This window comes from Manis javanica, chromosome X (assembly GCF_040802235.1).
Source record: "Manis javanica isolate MJ-LG chromosome X, MJ_LKY, whole genome shotgun sequence".
Taxonomy (NCBI): Eukaryota; Metazoa; Chordata; class Mammalia; order Pholidota; family Manidae; genus Manis; species Manis javanica.
Genome location: NC_133174.1, coordinates 34446832 through 34474752, shown reverse-complemented (window position 1 = coordinate 34474752; position 27921 = coordinate 34446832). Strand labels below are relative to the sequence as shown.

At 37.0% G+C, this 27921-nt stretch overlaps 1 protein-coding gene across 16 annotated transcripts in view; it reads left to right on the top strand.

The window, feature by feature from the left end:
* The window catches only part of CASK (calcium/calmodulin dependent serine protein kinase), a 413691-nt gene that overhangs the window by 174974 nt on the left and 210796 nt on the right, over positions 1 to 27921 (top strand). For all 16 annotated transcript variants that reach the window (XM_037001503.2, XM_037001501.2, XM_037001498.2 and 13 more), the window contains exon 3: positions 9697 to 9802. In XM_037001503.2, the coding sequence (XP_036857398.1) occupies positions 9697 to 9802 (106 nt within the window). The remainder of the gene's footprint in view (positions 1 to 9696; positions 9803 to 27921) is intronic.

The following is a 27921-nucleotide window of genomic DNA, read 5'->3' as shown; positions in this document are numbered from 1 at the left end:
TTCTTCTGCCTTTTCATGGCAATAGAAGTAGTCGTGGGCAGTTGGCACGTGTGTCAGCTGGGAGAAGAAAGTCCCTTCTTGCTTGCTGGTCACCTTCCTTTTCTGTGAGAATGGCGACCCCTAGTGGCTGATGCTGGGCAGCTGCACAGCAACGGGGCCTCTGAGTCTGACTCGGGTGGCTGTGGAGGAAGCTCTGGGTGGTTGCTGTGGGCGCAACTGCTCTCAGGCTGCTCCCCTGCTGTGGCGGGGCCATGCCAGAGGGGGAATGGATGGGAGGCTGTTTTATCACTGTGAGGGCCCTCAGAGCTGCACTGCCTCCCAGAGGGTTAGGGTGCCCAGAGTTCCCCGGGATTTCCAGCTGTTAAGCTGAGTGTGCCGTCATGCTTCTGTCCAGTTGTGAGGCCCCTGTCCCTTTAAGATTTTCAAAAAGCACTTGCTTTTCTTTTGTCCCAGGGGCTCCAGCTGTGGGGATCCATTCACAGATTTTTCTGTTCCGTTTCCCTAATATCCAGCACACTACACACTGTGTGTCTGCGCTCCCGGTGCAGATGACTAGTGCTAGGTATGTAGCAGCACCGGGCTTCCACTCCCTCCCTGCTCCGACTCCTCCCGCCAGGAGCTGGGGTGAGGGGTGCTTGGGTCCCACCAGGCCATGGCTTGTATCTTACCCCCTTTGTGAGGTGCTGATTTCTTGCTGATGTACATGTAGCCTGGCTGTTGTACTGTATCTTCTGGTCTCTCTTTTAGGAATAGTTGTGTTTGTTGTATTTTCAACAATATATATATGGTTTTGAGAGGAGATTTCCACTGCCCTACTCATGCTGCCATCTTGGCTCCTCCGGTTTTTATAATAATGACATGTCCCCATTTTTGCTCCTTCTTGTAAAGCTTTTGGTTTACATTCACCAAAAGTAAAAGCAACAGGGGGATTATACCTTCTAAAAATGTTTAAAATATTATATTTCTATCTTTATTGTGCACCAATAGGATTTTCATAATGGTCATTTATTTGAAAAAAACTCTAATACTGGAACTTTATTTGGTTTGGATTTCAGCCACCTATGCCTTTTCCTTTTATCTGTATAAATAACATTTATTTTATTAGTTGAATCCAATACAAGTTTTCACAAAATTCTTTGAGTAACTCTGTCTTACCAATGTGTTTCAGCCCCGGGGAAGTTCGCTATGGATTCAATGTGACCAAAGAAATGACAGCAGAACTTTCTTTGGGGTGAAAGGGTTTATTATCTGGCTTGTTCTCCAGTTGTAGGTTGAGCACTAGCATCTCTGCCTCAGCACAGAGCACTGGGCCGAGCTCTCTATATAGCACAATAATGGCTTATTGCCTAAAGGTGTGGAAGCGGTAGCCTAGCAACAGGCCAGTTACATCATCAGGTGGTTTAAGTTCAGTGAGAAGCCTGGCCATATTAACCCCAACTTCCCCACAAACTCCTTGAATGGAAGACTAAGTTTTGTCTTATAAGAGACAAGTCATTTGATTTCTCTTTAACCTAATGTTGGCTCTTACCCACAAGTGTCTTTTTAAGCAAATGCTCTTCTTTCAAGACCTTTTAGCACCTTAGAAGATAAATATTAGTAAAGATCATTGAATTGGTCACCTGTAATGTTATTAATATTTAAATAGAAAACTCAGTTATTTATAGTACTTCAGTATTGATTGGGAATGACCTGGAGTTTTTTAAATGTAACTCCCTGGGAAATAGATGGCACTTCAGATAATTATTTACCAAATCATCCTAATGAAGAGAGGGAAGACAAGTAGTTCTCATAGTAATTGGCTTTATTTTTCACAGTTGATGGTAGTTTACAAATGTAGTGTTGAATTGAGTTTAAAGTTAATACTCAACTAGGCAGGCTGCTTTAGTATATTCATTATGACTAACAGAACTGAAAATTCTTGGGGAAATATATTACCAAAACCCCATTGATTTGTTTAATGCAGTGAAGATTTATTTACACCTGAAACGTTTGCCTATTAAAGAAAAAATTTTACATGCATCAAACATTCTCAATTAATGTACACTGCTCCTTATTTCTTTATTCCTGTATTCACCCCACAGATGACATATTTAGATCATTGGATTAAAAAAATATGGGCATGAACTCAAAGAAATTAGAAGCTGCCTGGAATTCTTTGTGTGTGAAAAAAACAAATAATAAAATGTATAGGGTGGTAGTAAAATGTGTAAAAGATCAAAGAAATAATGAGCTTGCATTTAACCCAGATTGATGTGTGAGCCTGTCTGGGCCTCTGGTCATTCACTAGTTGAGAAAGTCAACTTTCCTGATTTATAGGAAGATGGCCTCATTAAAACCAGCCTGACCAGTATTATTGCCAAAGGCAGCTCGGATCTTTCATCTTTAACTTGGTTATTAGATTAAGGTGGGGCTCAGCAACAGAATTTGACTTTGCTCCTATAATCTTTCCAAGGTTCTGCTTGGATCCCTTTCTTAAAATATCATATTGTCATTAATCTCAGTACACCAAAGAAAAAATACTGAGTTAATAATGACTTACATTTATTTATTTTGTTAGTAATTTTGATTCAAATGCACACATGTGTCCTAATTATTTCTAAGACTAGATTAGAATACTCATTATGTACATGTGGAGCCTCGGTCAGCTCTTCCTGAATTTTGTTAACTATTGAGTTTTTAACACAACCTAGATATTGCTTGAAAAGAATAATAAGATTTATGTATTTGTCAGGAAAAGATCAGTGACTAGTGTCTTGCCAATGGGTTTCAGCCCCGGGCAAGTTCGCTATGGATTCAATGTGACCAAAGAAATTGACAGCAAAATGTTCTTGGGTGAAAGGGTTATACCCAACTTTATTTCCAGGTGGCAGGTCAGTCACTAGAATCCCATTCACTCAGAGTGAGTCTGCATGCAGCAAGCCAGTCTCTGCCTCTGGGCCCCTCTGTCCACACAGCCAGCCTCTGGGCCCCTCTGCCCAGTCGTCCCGCACCACCATCCTCTGGGTCCCTCTGTACAGTTGTCCCACACAGCCGGCCTCTGGGCCTCTGTCCTCAGCACTGCCACCACTCCAGCCTCTGCTCTGCTCTCCTACAGCCTTGCAGCCCTGCCACCATGTTGTGCCCAGAGTACTGGGCGGAGCTCTTTTTATAGAGTCAAAAGCCATGTATTGCCCACAGGTGTGCAGTGAGCTAGTCAACCACGGCCAGGTGAGAATTCTAGCCACAGGAACTCTCATTTTATCCACACTACTTTCTGATTATCACTAGTAACATTGCAGGTGACAGAGCTGGTTCTGTAGCAGTCTTGATAGCTTGTCACCCAAGACAGTGTTACCACATTAGCACTGTTGTATGATTGGCTCTCAAGGCCACATATAAAAACTTCACAGACCAGGAGCCATTGTGGTATGTTATAAAGAGCCCTGGTCCTGGTTCCTTTACTCACTACTTATGTGATTCCAACAACTTAGTTATCTCACTGAGCCTAGGGCCTCAGTTTCTTCCTCTGTAAAATGGGAATAGATATATTGATCTCTCAGAGTTATTATAATTATTAATTGAGGACTTAAAGAGGGGCACTTAAAATCTCAAATGTTGCATAGTAGTTTCTGAAATGTTGCACTGCGTAGTCTAAAGTCATTTGATAAATTTTGAAGGGTACTAAGGCTTACTGTGCAGTGGATGTTGACTATAAAGAGCTTGGATTGCTCAGTGTATATTTGGTAGATTAAACAAGATAAAATAATTTAAAACTACCAAACAAGGATTTAGATTAACAATAGGGAAGAAATTCCAAATTTGGTTAAGTGATAGATTTGGATTATTGAAAGACTCTATAGCATTTCCTTTTATGATACTATTTTTTAAAAACACATCTTTCTGAGCTTAAGATTCTTTTTTGAATGACTTTACAAATACCTGTAAGAAATGCAGAACTCTCAATCAAGAGAGGACAAGAATTAAACCAAGTCAATTTATGTAGAGCTACACCATTCCAATTTGGTAGACACTAGCTATGTGTGGCTACTGAGCAGTTGAAATATGGCTGGTCCAAATTTAGATGGTCTTTAAGTGTAAAACACAACTGGATCTCAAAGACTTAGTACTAAAAAAGAATGTGTAGCATATTTCATTAATAGTTTTTAGTATGATTATTTGTTGAAATAATACTTTGGTTATGTTGGATTGCATAAAATATTAAAATAATTTATCCTGTTTCTTTTTACTTTTTAATATGGCTGCTGGGAGATTTAAAATAATATATGTGGCTCACATCATATTTTATTGCTCAGCGCTGATCTAAATCCTTTTTGAATGGTTCTGAGCAAGCTGATTCTTAGGTTTTGATCTTTTTAAGTTGGGATGTTAAGGTTGAGATTGCTCCTCCCGTGCTGAGAATGTCAGGAGTCATTCCTTTCTTCAATACTGTTTGTAAATGCCCAAAGTATTTTTGACCGATGGTCAAATTAGCTTGTTGCAGAATTGTGACACTCTGACAGTGGCATCCAAGTTTCATAAGATAGTATGAAGAATTCTATCACAAGAACAACTAGTAGTAAAATGAATAATAAATACTTTCCAGGAAAATTTATTTTTAAAACAGACCGCCAATAACCACAAAAGACCCTGAATAGCCAAAGCAATCCTGAGAAGGAAGATTAAAGCTGGGGGGATTATGCTCCCTGACTTCAAGCTACTAAAAAGCCACAATAATCAAGACAATTTGGTACTGGCACAAGAACAGACCCATAGACCAATGGAACCAACTAGAGAGCCCAGATATAAACCCAAGCATATATGGCCAATCATATACGATAAAGGAGCCATGGATATACAATGGGGAACTGACAGCCTCTTCAACAACTGGTGTTGGCAAAACTGGACAGCTACATGTAAGAGAATGAAAGTGTGTTACTGTCTAACTCCATACACAAAAGTTAACTCAAAATGCATTCAAAGACCTGAATGTAAGTCATGAAACCATTAAACTCTTAGGAAAAAACATAGGCAAAAATCTCTTGAATATAAACATGAGCAGCTTTTTCCTGAACACATCTCGGGCAAGGGAAACAAAAGCAAAAATGAACACATGGGACTACATCAAGCTAAAGACCTTCTGTACAGCAAAGGACCCCATCAGCAGAACAAAAAGGCATCCTATCCTACAGTATGGGAGAATATATTTGTAAATGACTTATCCAACAAAGGGTTAACAACCAAAATATATAGCGCTCACATGCCTCAACACCCAAAAAGCAAATAATCCGATTAAAAAATGGGTGGAGAATATGAACACACAATTCTCCCAAAAGAAATTCAGATGGCCAACAGGCACATGAAAAGATGCCCTACATTGCTAATTATCAGAGAAATGCAAATTAAAACCACAGTGAGATTTCACCTCATACCAGTTAGAATGGCTAACATCGAAAAGACTAGGAACAACAAATGCTAGTGAGGTTGTGGAGAAAGGGGGACCCTACTACACTACTGGTGGGAAGGTAAACTAGTTCAACCATTGTGGAAAGCAATATGGAAGGTTCCTCAAAAAACTAAAAATAGAAATACCATGACCTGGGAATTCCATTCCTAGGAATTTACCCAAAGAATATAATTTCTTAGATTCAAAAACACATATGTACCCATATGTTTATTGCAGCACTATTTACAATAGCCAAGGTATGGAAGCAACCTAAGTGTCCATCAGTAGATGAGTGGATAGAGAAGATGTGGTACATATACACGATGGAATACTATATTCAGCCATAAGAAAGAAACAAATCCTTCCATTTGCAACAACATGGATGGAGCTAGAAGGTATTATGCTCAGTGAAATAAGTCAGGCAGAGAAAGACAAATACCAGATGATTTCCCTCATTTGTGGAGTGTAACAATGAAGCAAAACTGAAGGAACAAAACAGCAGCAGACTCAAACTCCAAGAAGGGACTAGCAGTTACCAAAGGGAAGGGGTGGAGGAGGGCAGGTGTGGAGGGAGGGAGAAGGGGACTGAGGGGTATTATGATTAGTACACATGGTGTGGGAGGATTATGGGGAAGGCTGTGTAGCACAGAGAAGACAAGAAGTGACTCTGTGACATCTTACTACACTGATGGACAGCGACTGCAATGGGATATGGGGGGACTTGATAATATGGGTGAATGTAGTAACCACAATGTTTTTCATGTGAAACCTCCATAAGAGTGTATATCAGTGATACCTTTATGAAAATAAATGATATTCTCCTGAGAAAAACACAAAACAGACCGCCCGAAACAGCTTCCTGAACTGTCCCAAAGTCAAGAGCCAAACTATGCCCTCGAGGGCATAGATACCTCATTACTGTTGGACGGACCTAACTTCTTAGGAAACTAGGAGCAGCAGCAGCAGTAGTAACTGTCGTTGTAGTTGTTCTCATGCCATGTAGGGGGTTAATTTGAGTTTGTTTCTCTGATGATAGCCAGAAATTTCCCTATTACTTCCCATATTGTTAGAGCCCCTTTTAAAGGGAAATAAATTGATTTAATATAGGCACATAGTTCAATATAAGGGCACTAAACATAGAAATAGATTATTTTTAAATCTTTTAAATTTCTGTGAATGATTACACAATGAAAAAGTGCAAGGGAGAGTTCTCAGTTACTGTAGTAGGCAATGCAGCACTTTAAAATGGCAATAGTAACTCCAGGTCAGGTTACTCACAGGAATGTTCTGTGCTAGGATCTCTAAGCAGTCAGATAATCACAACTTCAAATCATATTATTATCACCTCCTTTTGAATTATTTCCTACTCTGTCTCATGAGTTGATTTGTAGGAAAATACTGTTTTTAGCTTACTGTATCAGCAAGGAATTAATAGCACTTAATACATCTTTAATTCATATTTGTATCTCCAAACAGCATTTTGAGTTTAACATTCTTGGAATGTAAGTCTGAATGCATATGTAAAGCATTTGTGATTTTTAAACTGTGAATTTTTTATTTTGGCTATTTAATTAATGCTTCATTTAAGAAAAATGGTGCCACAATTATCCTAGACGTAAGCCAGCTTTTGCATCATTGCCCTTATAATTTCAAATATATTTTTATTTTCTTAGTTTTGTGCTATTCAGTCAGTTCTCTGATCTTAGTCCCTGAAATGTCAGATCCAGTGATGTTTAAATTGTTTTAACCTTTGAACAGCAGGGTCCCCAGAAATTCTGCTTTCATTTTGAGGATGCATAGGTGATAAGAGACTAGACCAGGAAAGTGTTCAGCCATATACCAAGCAGAAATATATGGGTCAAGTGGAGGGGTCTTTCAAAATCTGTTTTAACTTACAAGCTTTCAGTGTAATAAACATGGCACATGGCAAATATTGAGTATGGGGGTTGAAACACATATAGTTACATGAAAGGGACAAAATAAAAAATAAAGTGAAAGCAGGAGAAAAGACCAGTTTTCACTGTAGCAAACACTAAATCTGTGTACCTTTTGACTATCAGAGCATTGGGTTAAAATCAGGCTTTTGCTCAGAATACGAAGAAATGGAAAGAGACAAACTAAGGTGAAAACAGAAGGCATGAAAAGGGTGGCTTGTAATAAAATGAGAAGCTAGAGATAAACATAAAAATGAGTAATAAAACTCAAATGCTTTTCAGAGAATCAGAAGTCCAAACAATCTCGAAGGGAGAGTAAAACCTGTGTAGGCATTTAATTGATGTTGTCTGGCTTCAGTCCGGCCCTCCAGCACACTTATCAAAAGCCTTCTTCACAGTTATGACTTCCCAGTACAAAACCCTCACCTATTGTCACCTCTCCTCTCTGACAGGTCCTTTCCATCCACTTTTGGACACGGAGTCCATCTCTCATTTGCCTCCAATATCTTCCTCTACAACAAACACAGAGCCACCATACACCTTGCCCCTCCAGTACTCTTGTCACACACAGGCTTTTCCCATGCACTGTTTCATTTGAATCTTAACCACCACCCTCTGAAGTCCAGCTAGTAGCTGCACAGATCCCACGTCACCTATTGTGCCCCCATTTCATTTACGGTAAGGAAGGCATTTGTAGAGGTTAACAGTCAGCTGGCAAGTAGTAGTGACAGAGGCAGGACCAACACCAAGTTTTCTGACTCCAGATCCTCCAGATCCTGGGGACTTTTCATTACTGCCACTTACAAACACACTGTGTTCCCTTTAAAGTGACAGAAAAATAAATCAAACCTTCTTTCACCCTGCTATTCCTTTCCTACTGCCAGATTCTTCTAATTTAATCATATCTAAACCTGGCATGGCTCCATGAAAGGACTGCTGACTTTGGAGTTGGACAGGCCAGGGCTCAAACCTACCCCTCTACCCCTAGTGGTAGCTGTGTGATCTTGAACACATTTCTAAGCCTGTTTTCTCATCTGTAAAATACCTACTTCACAGGGTTGTTAGGAAAGTAAGTGACTATTAAGCCCATGATTAAAAAGAGAGAGACATGATATATTGTAATCTATTATTATATAATTGTTTCCTGCATACTGACTTCAAACCAGACCTCTCCATAGAACTTGATCTTGCCAAGAATGCTAATGGTCTTTTGTGGCTGAATCTTACAGGCTTTTCTCAGCCTTCTCTCAGCCTTCTACTACAGTACTTGTGCCTTTAATTCTCTATTCCCTTGACTTTCTTAATATTGTATTATTCATTCTTCCCTTTTTGGTGGCTTCTCTTTTATCTAATTTACTGACTTCTTTTCCTTATTCTACCCTTATGTAAGTCTTCTATGGTTCCATCTGCAGCCATTGCTCTTGTTGACAAGTTGAATTAATGAGCTAGGGGGGAGATAATGATATCTCTTTTGCTTTCTGCAGTACATCCTTAGCTTTAGTTCTTCTTTACCTGTCTCCCTTCTACTTGCAAATGTAAAAATGTCACAGTGGATTTTATTCTTCTGTGAACAGGTAAAACTAGCACTATTAACACGGGAAGGCTTTAATTAGTTTTGTTCCATGAAGACCTGGCAAGTGATACCTATGCCTAAACTGTTTTTGGGTGATAACAGTGATGATGACAATAGTGATATTAGCAGTTTTATTTTCCAGATAGTATTAGATAGCTTACACTGTAGTCTTAACCTATATTATCTGAATTTGTTCTTCAGAATAACAGGTAGTGTCCTGAATTATCCAACACATTTTAGAGATAATGTAAAAAAATTTCTAACTCTGATGCTGGAAGTAGAGCTTTTTTTTGTTTAAACCATACTATTTGTTTGCACCACTCCATATAACTTACCTAATGTGTCTGCTGTCCCTGTGAATGCTCGGTTTTAAACTAAAGAGTAAACAACATACTCTTATCCAATTCAGGGAAAACTAAGAAAAAAAAGGTAAAATTCAACACAGCAAATTGAGTTACTTATTAGAAGAAGAAAGAGTTAGCGATTTTGAAACTTGATTAAAAGAGTTTGGGGAAAGTGTGTTATTTACATTTCTTATTAATAAAAGCTGACTCTATAATGTATATAGATTTAAGCTGGCAAAACATGTGCAAAGTTGTATTGTCAAAGAATTTAAAGGATAAAAGCTTAGCTTAAATGGGGGATTTCATCTCTTAGTTAGAGAAGTCTTCATGTTACCATACATCACATCCATCCATTCATTCATCATTCACTCTGACTGTCTCTTGTTCCTACCTAATGAAGTATGTTGTGTGTTTGTTTTGCAGATCTAAAGCGAGAAGCCAGTATCTGTCATATGCTGAAACATCCCCATATTGTAGAGTTATTGGAGACATATAGCTCAGATGGAATGCTTTACATGGTTTTTGAATTGTGAGTGTACATTTTATTTTCTAAAGGGTTAAAGTTTTAAGCATTGTTGGTTTTTGATAATGCTAACACTGTCCTCTTAGAATTTAACCATAGTTGTGAACTCCTCTGTTTAGGAAGACCTCAAGTAACAAGAATAAAAGGGCGATCTCATCTTTAGATTCACAGTGGCTAAAGAAGCAGAAGTTGGGCATATTCAGTTACCCTCACATTTTTAGCATACTTGAGAGAAGAGGCTCTAAAAAGAAATGGAGTTCAGAGGGATAGGAAGCCCCAAAATATGAAATTCTAACCACAGTAGTCTTAGTGAAGAAGAGTGGTATGGGAGTAGAGGCCTCCATACAGCAAGCCTCCCTAGCAACTAAAAACAATAACAGATTTAACTTCCTCTTTTTAAATGTTCAGCATATTAGCATATGAAGGAAATTCTGTAGATAATAGTTTATCTTGATCTCAATCAGCCATTTGGCATGTTTCTCTCAGAATTTTTGTCAGTAAGATGGAAAAATGTGAGCTAAGGATACTACAACCATCGGATATTTCACAGCTCGTGAATGATTGTGTCCAAAGAGATGGTACAAAGTTTTATGAGATGGCATCCTTTTCTGTTCAAAATTTCAATCAGTGATTTTGATTAGGACCTCTCACAAGGTTGATAACTAAGGCATTGCACAGGGCTGAAATCATTTTAAGGCTCCACTGGGGATAGATCTGCTTCCTTGCTCCCTCACATGGCTGTTGGCAGCAGGCTGTTGGGCTGAGGGCCTTAGTTCCTCCTGAGCTGTTTGCCTGAGGCCTCCCTAGGTTCCTTTTCACTGGGCCTCTCCATAGAGCAGCACCACATGGCAGCTGGCTTCATCAGAGCGAGCAAGTAAGAGGACAAGAGTACGAAAAAGAAGGAAGGCATTCTAATCTAATCTCCAAAATCACATGCCATCACTTCTGCCATATTCTGTTAGTTAGAAATAAGTCACTAACTAGATCCAGCCCACACACAAGGGGAGGGGATCACACCAGGGTGTGAATTCCAGGAGGTAGTGATTACTGGGAGCCATGTCAGAAGCTGCCCTCCCGCCCCACCAACACAGAGGGCTAGCTAATACATTGAATATCTAGATCAAAATTTTAAAGTATTTTACAAGTTTATAGCAGAGGAGCTGAAACAAAGATGAAATTTAAGACGAATTAATGTAAACTCATTCATTTAAATATATAAGCGCATGAACGCTGTCACCTTAGTTCTAACTGCTTATGTCAAAAAGATGTAAATGTTTAGTTATTTGTTGCAACAGCTTGAAAAAGCCCTGAATGGAACCTTAAACTCCATTAATTAGAAGTCTGTAGTTCTCAGAGACAAGCCACACTCCCACTGTATTGAATACTGTTGACTCTCCCTGGAGTGTTTATAGTAAGCAGGACACTGGCACACTTCCAGAAAGGGGCAACCAGAATGGGAAAGAGCCTAGAAATTTTGTCAGAGTCACAGCCTTCAAAATCCTTGTTGGCAAATCTGCTAAAAGAAGTTTGAAAACTATGTACTTCCTCACATATTTTTAAGTTGGTATATATAAGAATGCTTATTTGGATGATGTAGTTTTCAGTGATATTCTTTTAAATGTATTTTCTTCAATACTGTAAAGGTGCACCTTTAAAATCTCGTTCAATTTATGGAAAATGTGTGCTATGTGACCTAAATGGCAAAGCTAGTTGCCATTGTCAAACCAGTCAGCCAAGTCAGACTTGCTTTCTGTCAGAAAAACATCTGACTTCATTTTTCAAATAGAATTAGTGTTGATAGACATCCCTGTGACAATCATCTTACTATTGATTTCTAATCCTAAAATAGATAAGGCTTTGCATGAATATATTGTCTGGATGAAATAAGATAGCTTTCCCCTTTCTTTCCAAAGCTTTATTTTTCTCTGTCTCCCTCAGGAGTGTTGCATTTCCTAGCTGTCTCTTTCAAGCTAGGCAGGCTTTTCAGGATGGGTGAGCAGTTTGTCTTTTGAGATGGGTTTTTATGAGTGAAGATATAAAAGGAGAATCAGCAGACCACAGACTTGTTTACAAACAGACCAAATTATGGCAAATGAAAATAAGGACGTTGACTGCCTTAAAAATACCATAATTCACATATCCCCTGGAACAACTTTAGGGTCTCCCAAAGATATGCAGATCCTAGTCTGAAGACCACTGGCATGGAAGAGCTATTGAAAAGACTCGGAGGCTTTAGTTACACAAGGATCTATTACTTAGTTTCTTTTTCTGCTAAAAGAGTCCTCAGAGCAGAAGTCCATGGTAGACTTTCAGTTATTTGAAAGATCACCATGTGTAAGAGGATTGTATGTTTATTCAGTGTACAGTTGAGGGCTGTGACTAGAATCCACAAGTGGCAGGTAGATTTCACCTCTAAGCAAGGAAGACCTCTTTAATCAGAATGACTTTGAATGAGGTGGGCTGCCTCACGGAGTAGACAGTTCCTCGCTGGAAATGCTGAAGCTGAAGCGGGATCCATCCCAGGGGGCTGAAGATAAGGTTTTAATTTTGGACTGGAGAGGACCTCTAATGTCCCTTTCAGTTTTAAGATGTCATCATTCTTTTTAAACCACTTTTTCTGGCTTCATTTTATTCTTTATTGAAGAAATCTGTTTATGTCCACATTTTTATTCACTGAGAAAACAGAACAGGTTTATCATATACTATAAAATAATGAAAGCAAAAATTTTTCATTTGTGTAAATTTCACCATGTTTGCTATTTGTTTCAAAGGGTAACCTCAACTCTGTTACCTTTACTAATTATATGACTTTGGCCAAGTCTTATAACTTTAAAATATTCTTAAGATTATGACAACCAGATGAGAAGACTGTTTGAATTCCCTTTGTAAAATGGTGAAGTGCTCTACAACTATAAGGTATTGTTTCCAGTGGATTTAACAGGTTAGTTTTAGTTTCTCAGTGTTGAATTATATGGGATTTTATATAGCTAGTTTTGTGTGATTCAGTTGATTGAAATAATTCACTGATGGCTATATATTGAGATAAGACCTCATTAAAGTTGCATATTTACCAATCACCTAATCTCAGTATTAACCCAAATCACTAGAATGTGGCTTTCCATTTTAATTTTTTTAACCTTTTGTTTTGGAAAATTTCAGATAAAAAGAGAATAGTATAATGAACATCAGTGTACCTGTCACTGAGCTTCAACAGTTATCAACATTTTGCCATTCTTGTTCTATCCTTTACTATTGTCTTTTTTTCCTGGCAATTTTTAAAGCAATATCATTTCACCTATAAATACTCCTGCTTGTATTTATAAATGAGGAGATATGTATATATATATAATATAGACATATATAGATTAAATAGATAGATATCCATACTATTATACCTTGCAAAATCAACAATAATTCCTTAGTATCATGTCATATTTACTTGATGTTCAGTTTTCTCTGATTGAACATGAATTTTTAAAGGAAATGTTGGTAAATTTAGAATTCTTTTATTATCTGTAGGGATCTGGAAGTAGATTATGAATTCGCATTTAAAGTGACTTATTTTCTCAGAAGGGCCAGAAAAATAATAAAAATATAAGAACGTTCATTCATGTCATTATATTTTATAAATTCACCTCGCAATTGTCCTTGCCCATTTTTTTGCATTCTCTCTGACCTCCTGGGTTTAAAGCAAACAAATGAACCAAAATCATTGATTACTATAAAATTTAAGGCTTGTAGATCTAAGAACAAAGCAGTAAGATTGTGTATGCCTCCACCTACTGGCTAGGTAAGAGATTACTTATACAGCTGCAATGTAGACGATGCTACTCCAGAATTAGTTCCGTGTTTTCTGACAACAGATGTAATGGCCCCCAGTATGCAGAGGCTCATTGCTCAGGTTATAAATTATCTGGATCCTCTCCATAGTTCTCTAACATGACCCTAATGCAGAATAGACAAGTAAAGGGAAAACAAATGAAATACGATTGGTTGACTTTGCTATTTGTTGGCCACCTGGAAACAACTCTGATAATTTTGATGGAAAAAAGGCTAGGCCAAACAGTACATCTGAGTAATCAGCAAGTTTCTTAGTATATCTATATCTGTCTTTGCACAGACTCTCCCTAACTAACTCCCCCTTTTTTTTTTCATAAGCTGAAGTTATAAAATTATAATGGCCCAATCATGTTGCTTGCCATGTGAGAAAATCCTTAGAACTAGTTGACACCCATTTAATTACAAATAGTTTATACATTTAAAACATACTCAAATACAAAGACTCACAGAACCATAATTTTAGAGCTGGAATTGGAGCAGTATATATTGAAACTTAGCATTGGAAAATTCTGAGTAGAACTTGTTAAATAAGCATGTATCCAGGCCCTACCCTAGATACTCAGTTTCAACAAATGTGGGTCCTGAAGCAGGAGGTCAAGAGATGACTTACCTTTAAGGTAGGGATTATATTATTTAGAGTCTATGTTGTAATCTTCCTCAACCCAGACAGTAGTTTATTTGAAATCTGCATGTGTTTGCACTATACCTGTTGCTTTGGGGTTACACTCAAAATTGGACTTGTCTGCAGCAGTTTGCTGAAACATATTTTACAATGTAGGTTCAATTTAAAAGACAGGGCTGTGAGGTACCCCCGACACACACACAAAATTAAATGTCTGTTTCTAAGTAACACATCTGGGCATGTCTTTAGTAGTGTCTGATATTTGATTTAGGCTGCAAATCCTGAATTGGCTGGCCAAGGAATTTTAATTACCTTATTATAGAATGATTACATATACTATGGGGAGACTTTTACAGTAATTAAATATGGATTCAAAACATATCTGACATGAAAACAATAGCTCATATCTTTTAAAATAATGTTAGTACTTTGTAGTTTTAAAGCTCAAAAAGGAGATAAATAGACTGAAAGTTCTTTCATGTATTTTTTAAATCTTATTTATTTAATTTTCTTTTTGGTCTGGTATTTATGCTTAAGGAAGGGAATGTAGAGTTCATATATTACACTGTTACAGTAGAACTGATGACTTCTTACCAGCAAATTTGCCACTTAAAGAAAAATATATTTGTTTCATATCAAGCAAGAAAAATCTGGACTCTAGCATTTCAGTTTATATGAAGATCTGTACATATTTTTATAGCTAGTCCTATCTGATCTATTTTGCTTTTTTGTTTTCATGTGTAATGATATAAGTTGCTATTCATTCATTCTTTAGCACATATTTATTGAATGCCTACTTAAGTGCTGGGTAATAGAAACTGGCTGGAAAATATTTTTTGTAAACATTTGAAATTTGATCCTTAAGGTACTTCAGTAAATATGAAATGGCCTAGCTTGCTGCCTGGGTAGGCCTTTGATTAATGCTAGTTGAAAGAAAAAAAAACTTCTGATTCATTATCAACTTTTAAAAAATGAAACATTTCTCATGACTAACTTCATCACTATATTAAATATCTAGTTGCATTTGTGTCAGGGGCCCCAAGACCACCCCCAGGTTTGATGATTCAAGAAGAGGACTCATAGAAGTCAGCACATAGTCATACTGACAGCTATGATTTATTACAGCTCCAGGATATAAAGCAAAGTCAGCAGAAGGCAAAGGTGCATGGGTCAAAGTCCAGAGGCAACAAGCTTCCAAGGATCTTCTGCCAGCAACCAGTTGTAACAACACATGTGAAATGTTGCCAACCAGGGAGGCTCATTAGAGACTCCGCACCCAGGATTTTTATTGGGAGCTTATCATATAGACACCCTCTGCCTGATGCATACCAAATTCCAGACTCCCAGAGAGAAAACAGGTGTTCAGAATAAATCATATTGTTTGCACAAACTGTTTAAACACACTGAGCCACTTTTTTCAGTTAGAAGGGAAGGAATCCATCCAAGTTCTCAGATGCTAATCAAGAGCCAGCCTTGTAGGCAGCCCTTTCAAGCCTTTCAAAAGATGTCGTTTAGGCCTCCTATGTTAACTCTTTTCTCACAAACTAAAACACAGATAAATAGAAGAAGGGTTTTGAGTAAACTCCTAGATCTGCGAACAAAATATAATTACCTTAAAGATAATTGCAGAGTTTGGGGTCTTATTTTAACTTTTAACTGTAATTATTGTATCATTTTGACATCTATTGATAAAAGATGTTGGTGTCCCAATTTTTGTATAAAACAAATCCTACACTGAGATGTTACAGTGTAGGATGGATTTTAAGTTTTGAATGCTACATTAGAAAACAAACTATATTCTGATACCTACTATCTTAGAAATGCACTTGAAGTTGTCACTCGGGTAATGTTTTTGAGTATGAAAGCTGATCTTCAATCACTAAAATAATTTTGAATACATTTTTATGCACATAAATTAGGAAGAAAAATTATTTAACTTCCTGTTTTTTGTTTAAAAATAAAAATTATAAGTAGTTTTCAGTATAAACAACCTTTATAATATTACATACTATGTTCAAATTTAGGAATTACACAAAATTATAATAACAAAATATAATACCACTTGGGAAAGTTAATCACAGGGAACATTTCGGAGCATTTCCTTCTACTCATCCTTGCTATCACAACTGCACTAAATTGAGACCGTTTCATATGTGCAATTTGGTTTCCTGATTGTTTTCACTATTTTAAGCACTTTGCCATACCATTAAATTTCTTTAAATACAGTATTTTAATAGCTGCATTAAGATGTCTAAACTATAAGCAGATGTCATATTTAACAGTTTCCCTATAGTTGGGCATTTATACTGCTTTCCTTTTTTTCCTATTAGAAATAAATGTTATGATTAATATTCTCATACATGATTAAATCATTCACACCCCCTAATGGCTTTATTTCCTCAAAATAAGTTTTTGAAGTAGAATTACTGGTTAAAAGAGTGTGTGAATACATACAAACACCTACATCACACAGAGATTTAACTGTTTTTTTATAGAATATCTTACACTTTGAACAATGCATACAAAGAACTATACAGCTTCAGGAATTATTATAAAGTGAACAATCATGTAACTACAATCCATGTCACGAACTTTTTTAAAAACTGCTAACACCTCAACAGCCCCTGCATTCCATCCCTTCTGATCACAACCCCCTACAGCTCTCAGGATTAACTTCAATCTAGACTTCACTGCCATGCTTTTATAGCTATACTATCAATTAGGTATCCCTGAATAATACAATTCAGTGTTAGCTGTCCTTTAAAATGTTAAAAGGAATCATACAGTACATACTCGTTTTTGGTCTGTGAGATTGATCCTGGTTGCTTTGTGCTCCTTCATTTTATGGCTATATAGTATTGCGGTGACCAAACATTCAGAATGTACTTATTCATTTTAATGTTAATGTGTATTTGGGTTCCTTCCAAATATTTCGAACAATGCTGTTATAAGCCATCTTACACACATACATATATTTTCTAAGTCTGTCCCGAGAGGGCCTAAAAGCAGTGACACTGCAGTAGTAATGAGCAAACCCACCCCCCAGATGTTCATTTCTAAAGATCATCCTCTGCTAGAAGGACCTAGGGCTCCTTGGAGAAGTGATTAGTTCTAGGACTGGTACAGAGAAAATACAAAGTAAGCCTGGAGCATTTTATAGTGCCTGCAAGTAAGAAAGGGCTCCAAACACAAAAAGATGGGGGCGTGCCAAAGGATCAGAGGAACCAACCAGAAAGCTCCTGATGGCCAAACCTGGAACAACTTGGGCAACAAAATAAATAGCATAGTATTGGATTATAACCCAAAGTATAAAATAAATATACATGAGTCCATACTAATATAAATATTATTATACTGGTGTATGCCTCTCCAAGGTGCCCCAAGTCCTGGTTTTCCTGGCACTACCCTGTTTAAAAAGCCTGTTGATAGTCCTCCTCTCATTCTGATGATGACTTATTACCTAAGCTGCACACCCTTGCTGGTACTTGGCTTTGTCAGAATTTCTAGTTTTTGCCAATTGGTGTGTAGTAGAATCTCCTTGCGGTTTTTCCTGATTACTCTTCCCTAGTTGCCATTTAGTGGCCTTTATCTTCATTCTCTTAATGGTATCTTTTGATTTACAGAAGCTTGTAACACTAATATAGTCTAATTTATCCATCTCTTCTGGCTACTGTATTTTTTCTCGTTTAAGAAATATTTACTACTCTGAGGTTATGAAGATATCTTCCTATGTTTTAGCACCCATCTGGAATTGACTTGGGGTATGCTGTGAGGTAGCAGTCCAATTTTGTCCTTTCTGTGTGGATAGTCAATGGTCTCAGCACAATTACTGAACAGGCTGCTCTGTAGTACCACTTCTGCCATAAATCGAACACCTATACATGTGTGATTAGTGCCTCTATTCTGGTCCACTGGCCTATTTGCCTGGCACTGTGCCAAGAGCACTTTGTCTTATTTACTATAGTTTTATAATGAGTCCTGGTAGCTGGTACATGAGGGCCTTCCACCCTGTTCTTCTTCAGCCATGTCTTGAGGGATGTACTTGTCTCTTTTCCATATACATTTTAGTAACAGGTTATCAATTTACACACACACACATACAAACACAAACCTGTGGGGATTTTAAGATGAATTGTATCAAATCTTTCTAGAACCTCAAGAATAATCAACATGGTTATAATACTGTCTTGTAATTCATGAACATGGTGTCTTTCTTCCCATTATTGAAGATCTGTGATTTCTTTCAATAATGTTTTATACTTTTCTCCACAGTGGTTGTATTCATCTTTTGTTATATTTATTCTTAGGAATTTACTTTTAAAGGTATGTCCATCTCTCTCACTCTCCTTTCTTCTTCCTTCCTTCCTTGTATTAACTTTGTATTCCTTTCTATTCATCAAGCTTCATCAATCTCAATAATTTAACTATAGTATTGTTTGTATTTTCTGCATACCTGATCATACCATCTATGTGTAAGGATTTGCTTATTCCTTTCCAATTCTTTTTATATTTTATTTCTTTTTTAGTCTTTACTGCAATGGATTAAATATTTAGAACAATAGCAATAGCAGTTACTTTGTTTCTTTCTGATCTTAGAGTTTGCTGAGCAAGAATAGATGGTGAATGTTATCAAAAGCCTTTTTTCTGTATGTCCAAATGATCATATGATTTTCTTCTTCAGTCTGTTAATACAATGAATTTCATTCATTTTTTTGGTTAACCAAACTTAGTAATAATGTATAATCCTTAGAATTCTTTTTATACATTGCTGCATTTGATTTGTTTATATTTTGTTTAGACTTTCTAATATCTACATTTACAGGAAGATTATGTTCCTTATACAATCCACATCGTTTTCATATATAGATTATGCCATCTTCATAAAATGAATTGGAGCATAGTCTCTGGTTTCTCTATTCTCTCTTTATATGATTGGTAGAACTCACTTATAAACCCATCCAGGCCAGACTTCATTGTGAGGTTTTTCATTTCTGATTTAATTCTTAAATATTTTAGGAATACTTAGGTTTTCTATTTATTACTGTGTCACTTTTGATGAGTTCTATTTTGCTAGAAACAAGTGCATTTTGTCTAAACTTTAAGTAGTTTTGTCATAAAGTAGTTCATAATATCTCTGTAGGATCTTTTCATTCTTGATACTGGTCATTTGTGCCTTTTTCTTTTTCAGCCTTGCCGGGTATTTACTGGTTTCATTAGTCTTTTAAATAACAACTTTTACCTTTATAAATCCTTTTTATTAAGTAGCTTATTTTCTTTTTCAATAATTTCTGCTTGCTGTTATTTCTATCCTTTTACTTTGGGTTTAATTTTCTAGGATTTTTTTCCCTTCCTTTTAATTTCAACCTTTTTATATCCTTGGGTTTTGGATATGTCTCTTATTAAAGGCATATTGTTTTTTATTCTAAAATCTGAATCTCTGTCCTTTAATGGAGCATTTAGTCAATTTACATTCTATGATCTTTTTATGTACTTTCTATTTGTACACCTATTGCATATTTCTTTTCCTTGGCCTCCCTAATTTATTTAGATCAATTTAATAATTTTATCATCCCATTCCTCTATTAATTTGGAAGGTTAAGCACTCTTTTCTATTATCTTAGTGTGTACCACAGAAATTGCAGTATGACTCCCTAATTCATCATGTTCTAGTATTGATACCATTACTATCTTCCTGAATAATACAAGCACTGTAGAACATATGAATTTCTTATAATGCCCCCCTTGATTAGTAGGCTATTGTTTTCGTGTATGTAATTTATATTTGTTTAAATACATAAGTTACATGAATTTACATCACTCCAAATTATTCTATTATTTTTGTTCATTTAGATTTATACCCATACTTGTCCTGTCTATGTTCTTTATTCTTCAGCATCTCTAAGGCTTTTTCTGGATTCATTTTCCTTGTGTCGGTCGACTGAATGCAAACTCTCCATTTTTATTAGTTTCAGAATTTCGTTATTTTCCCCTTCAGTCTTGAAACGTATTCACTGAGTACAGAATTCTAACTTGGCATTTTCTTTCCACTATGTATCATTCTATTGTCTTCTGGCTTCCATTGATGTTGAGAATTCAGATAATGGTCTGTTACTTCTCTGAGGGTATTCTATCTTTCTCAGGTTATTAAAAAAATGTTTTCTTTATTTTCTGTTCTCTGTAGTTTTCTCTGTGATGAGTCATGTATGTGTGTGTTAATCCTGCCTTAGGTTAAATATCTTGAATCAGTATATCAATATTATTCATGGTTGTGGAAAATTCTTAACTATTATCTCTTCAAATATTGCCTCTGACCCTTTCTTTCTCTCATCACTTTTTGTGACCCAGCAGCACTCTCTGTGTGCTGGAAATTATTTCAGAAGTCATTGGCCTATAATGATGCTTTCTTCTGCCAAGAGGACTTTTATTTGCTTCTGCTAGAGACCTTCAGGAACACTAGTAGTTTGGAACTGTCATATTCAAGGTTCAAGGCTTAGATTGTCAGGGCCACTCAGAGGTAAAACCAGATTGCAGGTGTATGAAGGGGCTGACAACTGCGGGTTCAGCCCTGGCTCATTGGGGTCCTCACTCAGTTTCAGAGAGTAATTTAGGAGATTCCTCTCAATTCTGACTTGTTTTCCCTAAGAGATCTTCCATATAAACAAATGTCCCCAGGGCAAGAAGAGTCTTGATTCTTGGCCTTGGCTCTCTGAGTTCCCATTCTCTCCCAAATTTTTGCCAGCATTCCTGACAATATGGTAAATGCTTTGATGCTCTCAGGAAATTTTTTGTCCATCTTTTTTGTTGTCTTTAATGGAAGACATCAACTAGCAGAAGTCTAGCCATAGAGTTAAAACTCCTCTGGCATAGTGTCGTATTACTCTCCATAAAGATTGTACCCATTTATATTCAAACCAATGGTAGAGGAGAGCATCCATGTTCACATTTTGGTAGGTCAAAATGATGTTTTGGTTTAATTTGCATTTATTTTGTTACTAGTATGGTCAAATATCTTAAAGGTATGTTTTACCCATTTCATTTTCATCCTTTAACTTTCTTTTGTTTTTTGCCATTTTGTAAAAATTCGTTATTTACTAAGGATATTTACCTTGTTCTTCTATTTGCAAATATATTCTCCAAATTTGCCTGTTTAATTTTGTTTATGGTATTGAATATTTTGTGTATTGATTTTTTAAATATGCTTTAGTTTGAAATTCTGTCAGAAAAAGCAGTTACAAATAAGGAAGTGTGGAGGCTAGAATGAACACTGTGGTACTAGGCTAGAGTGGAGATGGCAGTGTGGCCTCACATATAGTTTAACATGTACACACATGTGTACACATTATATATATGTATACCTCTGTGCATATACACATTCATGCAGACAGTTGCAAAAATAAATATAGATATGTGCACATGGATTACTACATATATGTATATTTCCTAAGTCTGTCCCGAGAGGGCCTACAAGCAGTGACACTGCAGTAGTAATGAGCAAACCCACACACAGATTGTCATTACTAAAGATCATCCTCTGCTAGAAAGAGCTAGGGCTCCTTGGAGAAGTGATTAATTCTAGGACTAGGGCAGAGAAAATACAAAGTAAGCCTGGAGCATTTTGTAGTGCCTGCAAGTAAGGAAGGGCTCCAAACACAAAAAGATGGGGGCATGCCAAAGGATCAGAGGAACCAACCAGAAAGCTCCTGATGGCCAAACCTGGAACAACTTGGGCAACAAAATAAATAACATAATATTGGATTATAACCCAAAGTATAAAATAAATATATATGAATCCATCCTAATATAAATAAACTATGAATAAATGTTTAAATGGGAGAGAAGAAACAAAGCTTCCTTACAGAATTCCAAATAATACATGTAGATATTACCCCCATTGGTAGATAGAGATAATCCATCCCACGTCCCACCTTAAATATGGACTGAACTTGGTAACCTGCTTTCAAAGAACAGAGCACAGAAAGGAGAACATAGTAACTACAGTGGAGAAACTGGCTGTCCCACCCCCTTTACCATGGGATCAAGTTCGCATCACCCATGATAAGTCATGAGGCTGTCATGTGTCCCATGAGGTGATGGGATGAGAAGGGCACTTTATCTCTACCATATTCTCCCCAGCCCACCACTCCCATCTAAAAATGAAAGCAACTTCAAGCAGATGCAAATTGAAGGACGTTCTACAAAACGCCTGGCCAGTACTCCTTTTTGAAACTGGCGAGGTCATGAAAAACAAGGAAAGACTGAGAAATTGTCACAGACGAGAGAAGATTAAGGAGACATAATGACAAAATGCACTGTGGTGTTCTTCACTGGATCCCAGAACAAAGGAAGTACACTAGTTGGCAAAACAGGGAAGTCCAAATACAATCTAGAGTTTAATTAATAGTAACAAACTATTATTGTACCAGTGTTACTCTCTGAGTTTTGACAAATGATACTATAGTTCCCTAAGATGGTAACACTCGGAGAAGTTGGGTAAGGATTATACAAGAACTTTCTGTGCTGTCTTTGTAGTTTTTATGTAAATCTTAAAGTATTATGAACTAAATGTTGTCTTCAATCAAAACTAAAAGAAAACCATGAATTTACATCATTATTTCCAATTTAAAATAACAATTACAGATTTTTACTTATGAGACATTTATGAAGTAATAAAGAACTGTTCGTTTTTTGTTTTTGTTTTGTTTTTTTTTTATTTTTTATTTTGGTATCATTAATCTACAATTACAGAAAGAACATTATCTTTACTAGGTTCCCCCCTTCACCAAGTCCCCCCCACATACCCCTTCACAGTCACTGTCCATCTGTGTAGTAAAATGCTGTAAAATCACTACTTGTCTTCTCTGCGTTGCACAGCCCTCCCCGTGTCCCCCACGCACTATACATGCTAATCGTAATGCCCTCTTTCTTTTTCCCCGCCCTTATCCCTCCCTTCCCACCCATCATCCCCAGTCCCTTTCCCTTTGGTAACTATTAGTCCATTCTTGGGTTCTGTGATTCTGCTGCTGTTTTGTTCCTTCAGTTTTCCTTTGTTCTTATACTCCACATGAGTGAAATCATTTGGTACTTGTCCTTCTCCGCTTGGCTTATTTCACTGATTAACATGTAACTTTGTTATTGCAATTATTTTACAAAAAGAGTCCTTAACTTTTGGAGATAAGTACTGAAATACTTATAAAGTGATAACTGATGTCTGGGATTGACCTCAAAATTAGATGAGGGGTGAGCAATGAGAACTGGGTTGAAGGATAGGTAAAACAAGATTAGCCAATGAGTTGTTAATTGTTGGGGCAGTGTAATGATTATATGAGGCTTTATGATTCTATACTTTCCATTTTTGAAGTTTTCCATAATATAAAGTATTTTGAAGAGTGAAAAAGAAATCACAGTTTCTACTTAACTTCTAAAGTTTTATATTTGTACATATTTTCTCTGGAAATCTGGGTTCCTTGCCACATTAACATACTTAACTTGCTTCCTCCTACTAATTTAAATATATGGTAGAAGCAAGACTACTGCATGCAGATTAGGACTTCTTTGCCCTTCTTTTCATCCTTATATTCCACTAGGGATGCACAAGCAAGACACTGGGTTTGAAAAGCACTTAAATAACTCTTCTCTCTTTGGTTATGCCACAAGCTTGACATAGTTAGGTTTGTTTATTCCTGTTGGTTTGTTTTCTAATTAAGTTTTTATTGAGATAATTGTAGATTCACATGCAGCTGTAAGAAGTAGTACAGAGAGATCCTTGTAGACTTTGCCAGTTTCTCCCAACAACATTTTGCAGGCAAACTAACAAATAAATATGTAGTAATAATAGCAAATAGTGATAAGGGCTATGAAGAACAAGGGCCAGATAAGGGATAGAGAGTGATAAGGATGCTATTTCAGATAGAGTATTCACAGAAGCCCTTTCTGAGGGGGTGACACTTGATCAGAGTTTAAATTTTATTCTATAGGTGGTGGAGCACATTTTTATAATTTAACCAAAGCAGTAATCAGATTTGTGCATTAGAGACTCAAGATGAAAAATGTAGTATAGGGTCAAAACTGGAGTCAATAAAGAATTCCACGCAAGATGGGATTTGGAGCTCTATTTCTTCATTGTAATAAGGACAGAGGGCCTCTATAGAGAAGGGAACTGGAATCTGGCTCACTGCATGAAATCCAGGGATGGGACAGAGACTCTTAACCTCAAACAGTGGCTGATGAAAGCTCTAGTCATCATTAAAAAGGGGTGGAGGGCATAGCTCCAGTCAAAAGGATTAAAACAAAAGCAAAAAATCCCCACTAAAGATTAGTGTTCAAATGAAGATTTCAAAGAACACAAGGAAAAACTAACATCCTGAAACAAACAAAAACAGATAGGAAATTTGATCCAAAGGAAATGGAAATAACAGAAAAATCTGAAAAGGACTTCAGAGTCCTCTAAAACATAAAGGGAAGGAGTAACATCCATCAAACAAGAAGCTGTTCTAATTTGTAAATGCTGAAAAATCCTTGAGGGAGCATGTGCATGTGGGTGTGGGCTGTGTGTCTGCCTTTGGAATCAATATAACCAAGTTGAAAGACAGTATTGAAGAGCCAATATAGAACAAAGCACAGTTACACAGAGATGGTAAGTATGAAAGAGAAGCTAACAGTCATAGAAGACAGATTGAGAATATACAACATACATAAACAGAAATTCAAAAGTGGAGCACAAGGAATAATGAAGAGGACAGGCCTTACTCAAAGAGATAATAGCCAAAAACTTTTCCAAATGGAAGAAGGAATATTCCATTCAGGTACAAATAAGATTTGGAGAAAAAAATTACTAATGAACTTTAAGATCATCTGAGTTTATGGTGATTGTGGCACACTCACATGTAGATGTCCAGTACACATCTGTCTGTATGAGTCTGGCCCCCAGGAGAAGAATCTGGGCTAGAGATGGAGTTTAGGAGTCATTACCATAAGGACAGGGTCCTTTTCACCTCTTGGCACCTCAGTTTCTACCCTACCAATTTGTGAGAGTGGAATGAAATACGGAAGTTCTCTGATAATCAAAATACTAGATAGTCTTACCATCACCCTCATTGTCAATGTTAAAAATTCAATTTGTTGGAGAGCCTTGGGATTAGGAGTTAAGAGCTCAGGATTCTGGCACCAGATAGCTTCGGTTCAAATCCCAGTTCTGCTACTTTGTGATCATGTGACCTTGGGCAAGTTATATAACATTTGTCTTAAGCCTCAATTTCCTTATCTACAAAATAGTACCTGTCTCCTTGTGTTGTTAGGAGGATTAAATAAATTATTACATGTAAAACACTTAAAATGGCATTTGGTATGTAGTTAAATGCTCAGTAAATCTTTGCTATTAGCTGTTAACATATCTGCATTTAACAGGAACCTTCAGTATCTTATCCCAGAGGAGTGACTAATGTGAAAATCATAGTCTATGAGGATAATAAATTTAGGTATTGGTGTCTTCCTGTAATACTCAAAGGATCTGTCTAGTTAACTGCTGATTTTTATTTGTCCACATACTGAGTTTTGTTGCTGTTCGCAAATTAGCCATGATGTTAGCTGAACATTAAAGAGTTCCTTTTTTGTTATGTTTGAAACTTGGAAATAATTCATGGGCATATGGAATGTTCTTGTGAGAACACAGTAATGGTTCCATTTTTCTTGCTAAGTTGGAACAATTCAATCTTGGGCAGATACTTATGCTTATGCCTCTGTTTTTATTTATTTTTTGTTTCTTTTTATTTTGTTCACAGCTATAGCTCTGTAGGTACCAACATTAACATTTTCACGTTAGCTACAAGCTTGCCTAGAAGAATGTTACCAGTTAGTTTTATTTCAGAGTGCAAATGACAGTAAATGAAAACAAAATCAATAATTGATTGAGTGATTATTTTTTAATCCCTGGTGTGTTTATTCAAGATGAGATCATTTTCCAGATTATCCCACCTTCCTCATCTGCAAGACCACATCAGAGTCTGTCATGATTACTTACAGTTCTTTAGATACTCTGCAAGACATAAAGAGGGCATGCCAGAGGTAGAACTTGCCAAAGTAGAACATGTCAAAAAATGACCCCACATCCTTGAATTCTACAAATGGCTAGAAGGCACATGTTATGCTTTTCATAGCTCCATCATTTAAAGGTGTGCTCCCTCCTATAGCCCAGGAGCTTTACTGTTAGTGGCAGGGACTGTACTGAAGAGCCTGCCTCTGAATGAAGAGAAGGCTTTGAGGAGCAAGAGGGAGAACCATATTTCTAGAGAGAGGAGGCAAAAAGAAGAGCTACAGAGACTTAGTAAATCACAGCTATTCACCCACACCAGAGTTATAAGAACTTATGCAGGACAGGAAGTAAACTGATGCAATGATATGATTGATTTTGATTTGAGTGGCAGAGGTTCTTTCCTGGCTCTCACCTGTGAAAGTAAATAGGACTAGTCAGATATCTAAGAAACTTTTTAAAAAATACACAGCAAAATGTGTTTAAACTAGCTGAATGAATCCATCTAGTAGATAAAGAATTACATGTAAGGTATTTGCACAATAATTATTTTTTTAGAATTAATGGAGTCAAAACATTTGGGGGAGAGAGTTAAGGTCAGAAAGAGAGAAGTTCAAGGGCCTGGGCCTTTGGACACTTTGCCCTGTGCAAACATACCTGGGGCACATAGTAACCAATGTCTCAGATGCACTCTGTAGACTTCATGTTGAGAACAGAAAAAATGGTAGCTTGCTACCTACCACCATGAAACCCTGTCTCCTGGTCAGTTGGGAAAGAAAGTATAGGTGAGATTCCCTTCACTTGTAAGGATTTGCAGTAATTTAAAAAAACAAAAAACCTTAAGGAAGTAGAATATCACTATCTTCTCAATGAGCCATGTTAAGTCCATGTAGGGCATAACCTCCTCCTTCAAAAAGGTGAACAGGAAGCATGGATTTATACCAGGGGCTGTGAATCAAGAGGCTGAAGTTCTAGTCCCCACTGCCATTAATTAATGTTGGGGAGGAAAAATTCTCCTCTAGCCTTCAAGGTTCTTCTGGCTGGTCTAAGAATTAAAGTGACATGAAACAGATTAAGAGGAGAAAAACTCATTTCATATGTACAGGAACCCCACATACATGAGAGGTTCAAAGACAGAAAGGTAGAATGGGGTATATGTGCCACACTGAGCTAAGGGATAGGAGTGGGGCCTGGGACCCCAGAGGAGTGGAGGACAATGCACAGGGTGAAAAGCAGCAGAGGTCTGGTGATTAGATATCTGCCCTGCCATACAGACGGGTCACTCAGGTAAATTTATCTCTGGTAATAACTCTTTTTCTGGGAAAGACCCTCAGTTTAGATTCATCTAGGTAGTTAAAGCAGGGGCAAAGCTTCTCTTGAGCCCACAGACCTCAGTTGCCCTCAGTTCAAAATAGTCCACATGCCAAAGTGGCATGTCTTGGGTAGACTTGTCCTGAACCCCTCCACTATTACCTAAAGCAAGTCTTTTAATTAAACTTCTAGTTTTAAAATTCTGTGGTGTGACTCATTGTGATTTATATCCAGAGGCCTCTGCCCCTCACTTTTTTTTTTTTTACCTTCAGAGCCTTAACTGAAAAAGAAGGAACCAGGCATGTGTTTATGTGATGTTGGAGGCTC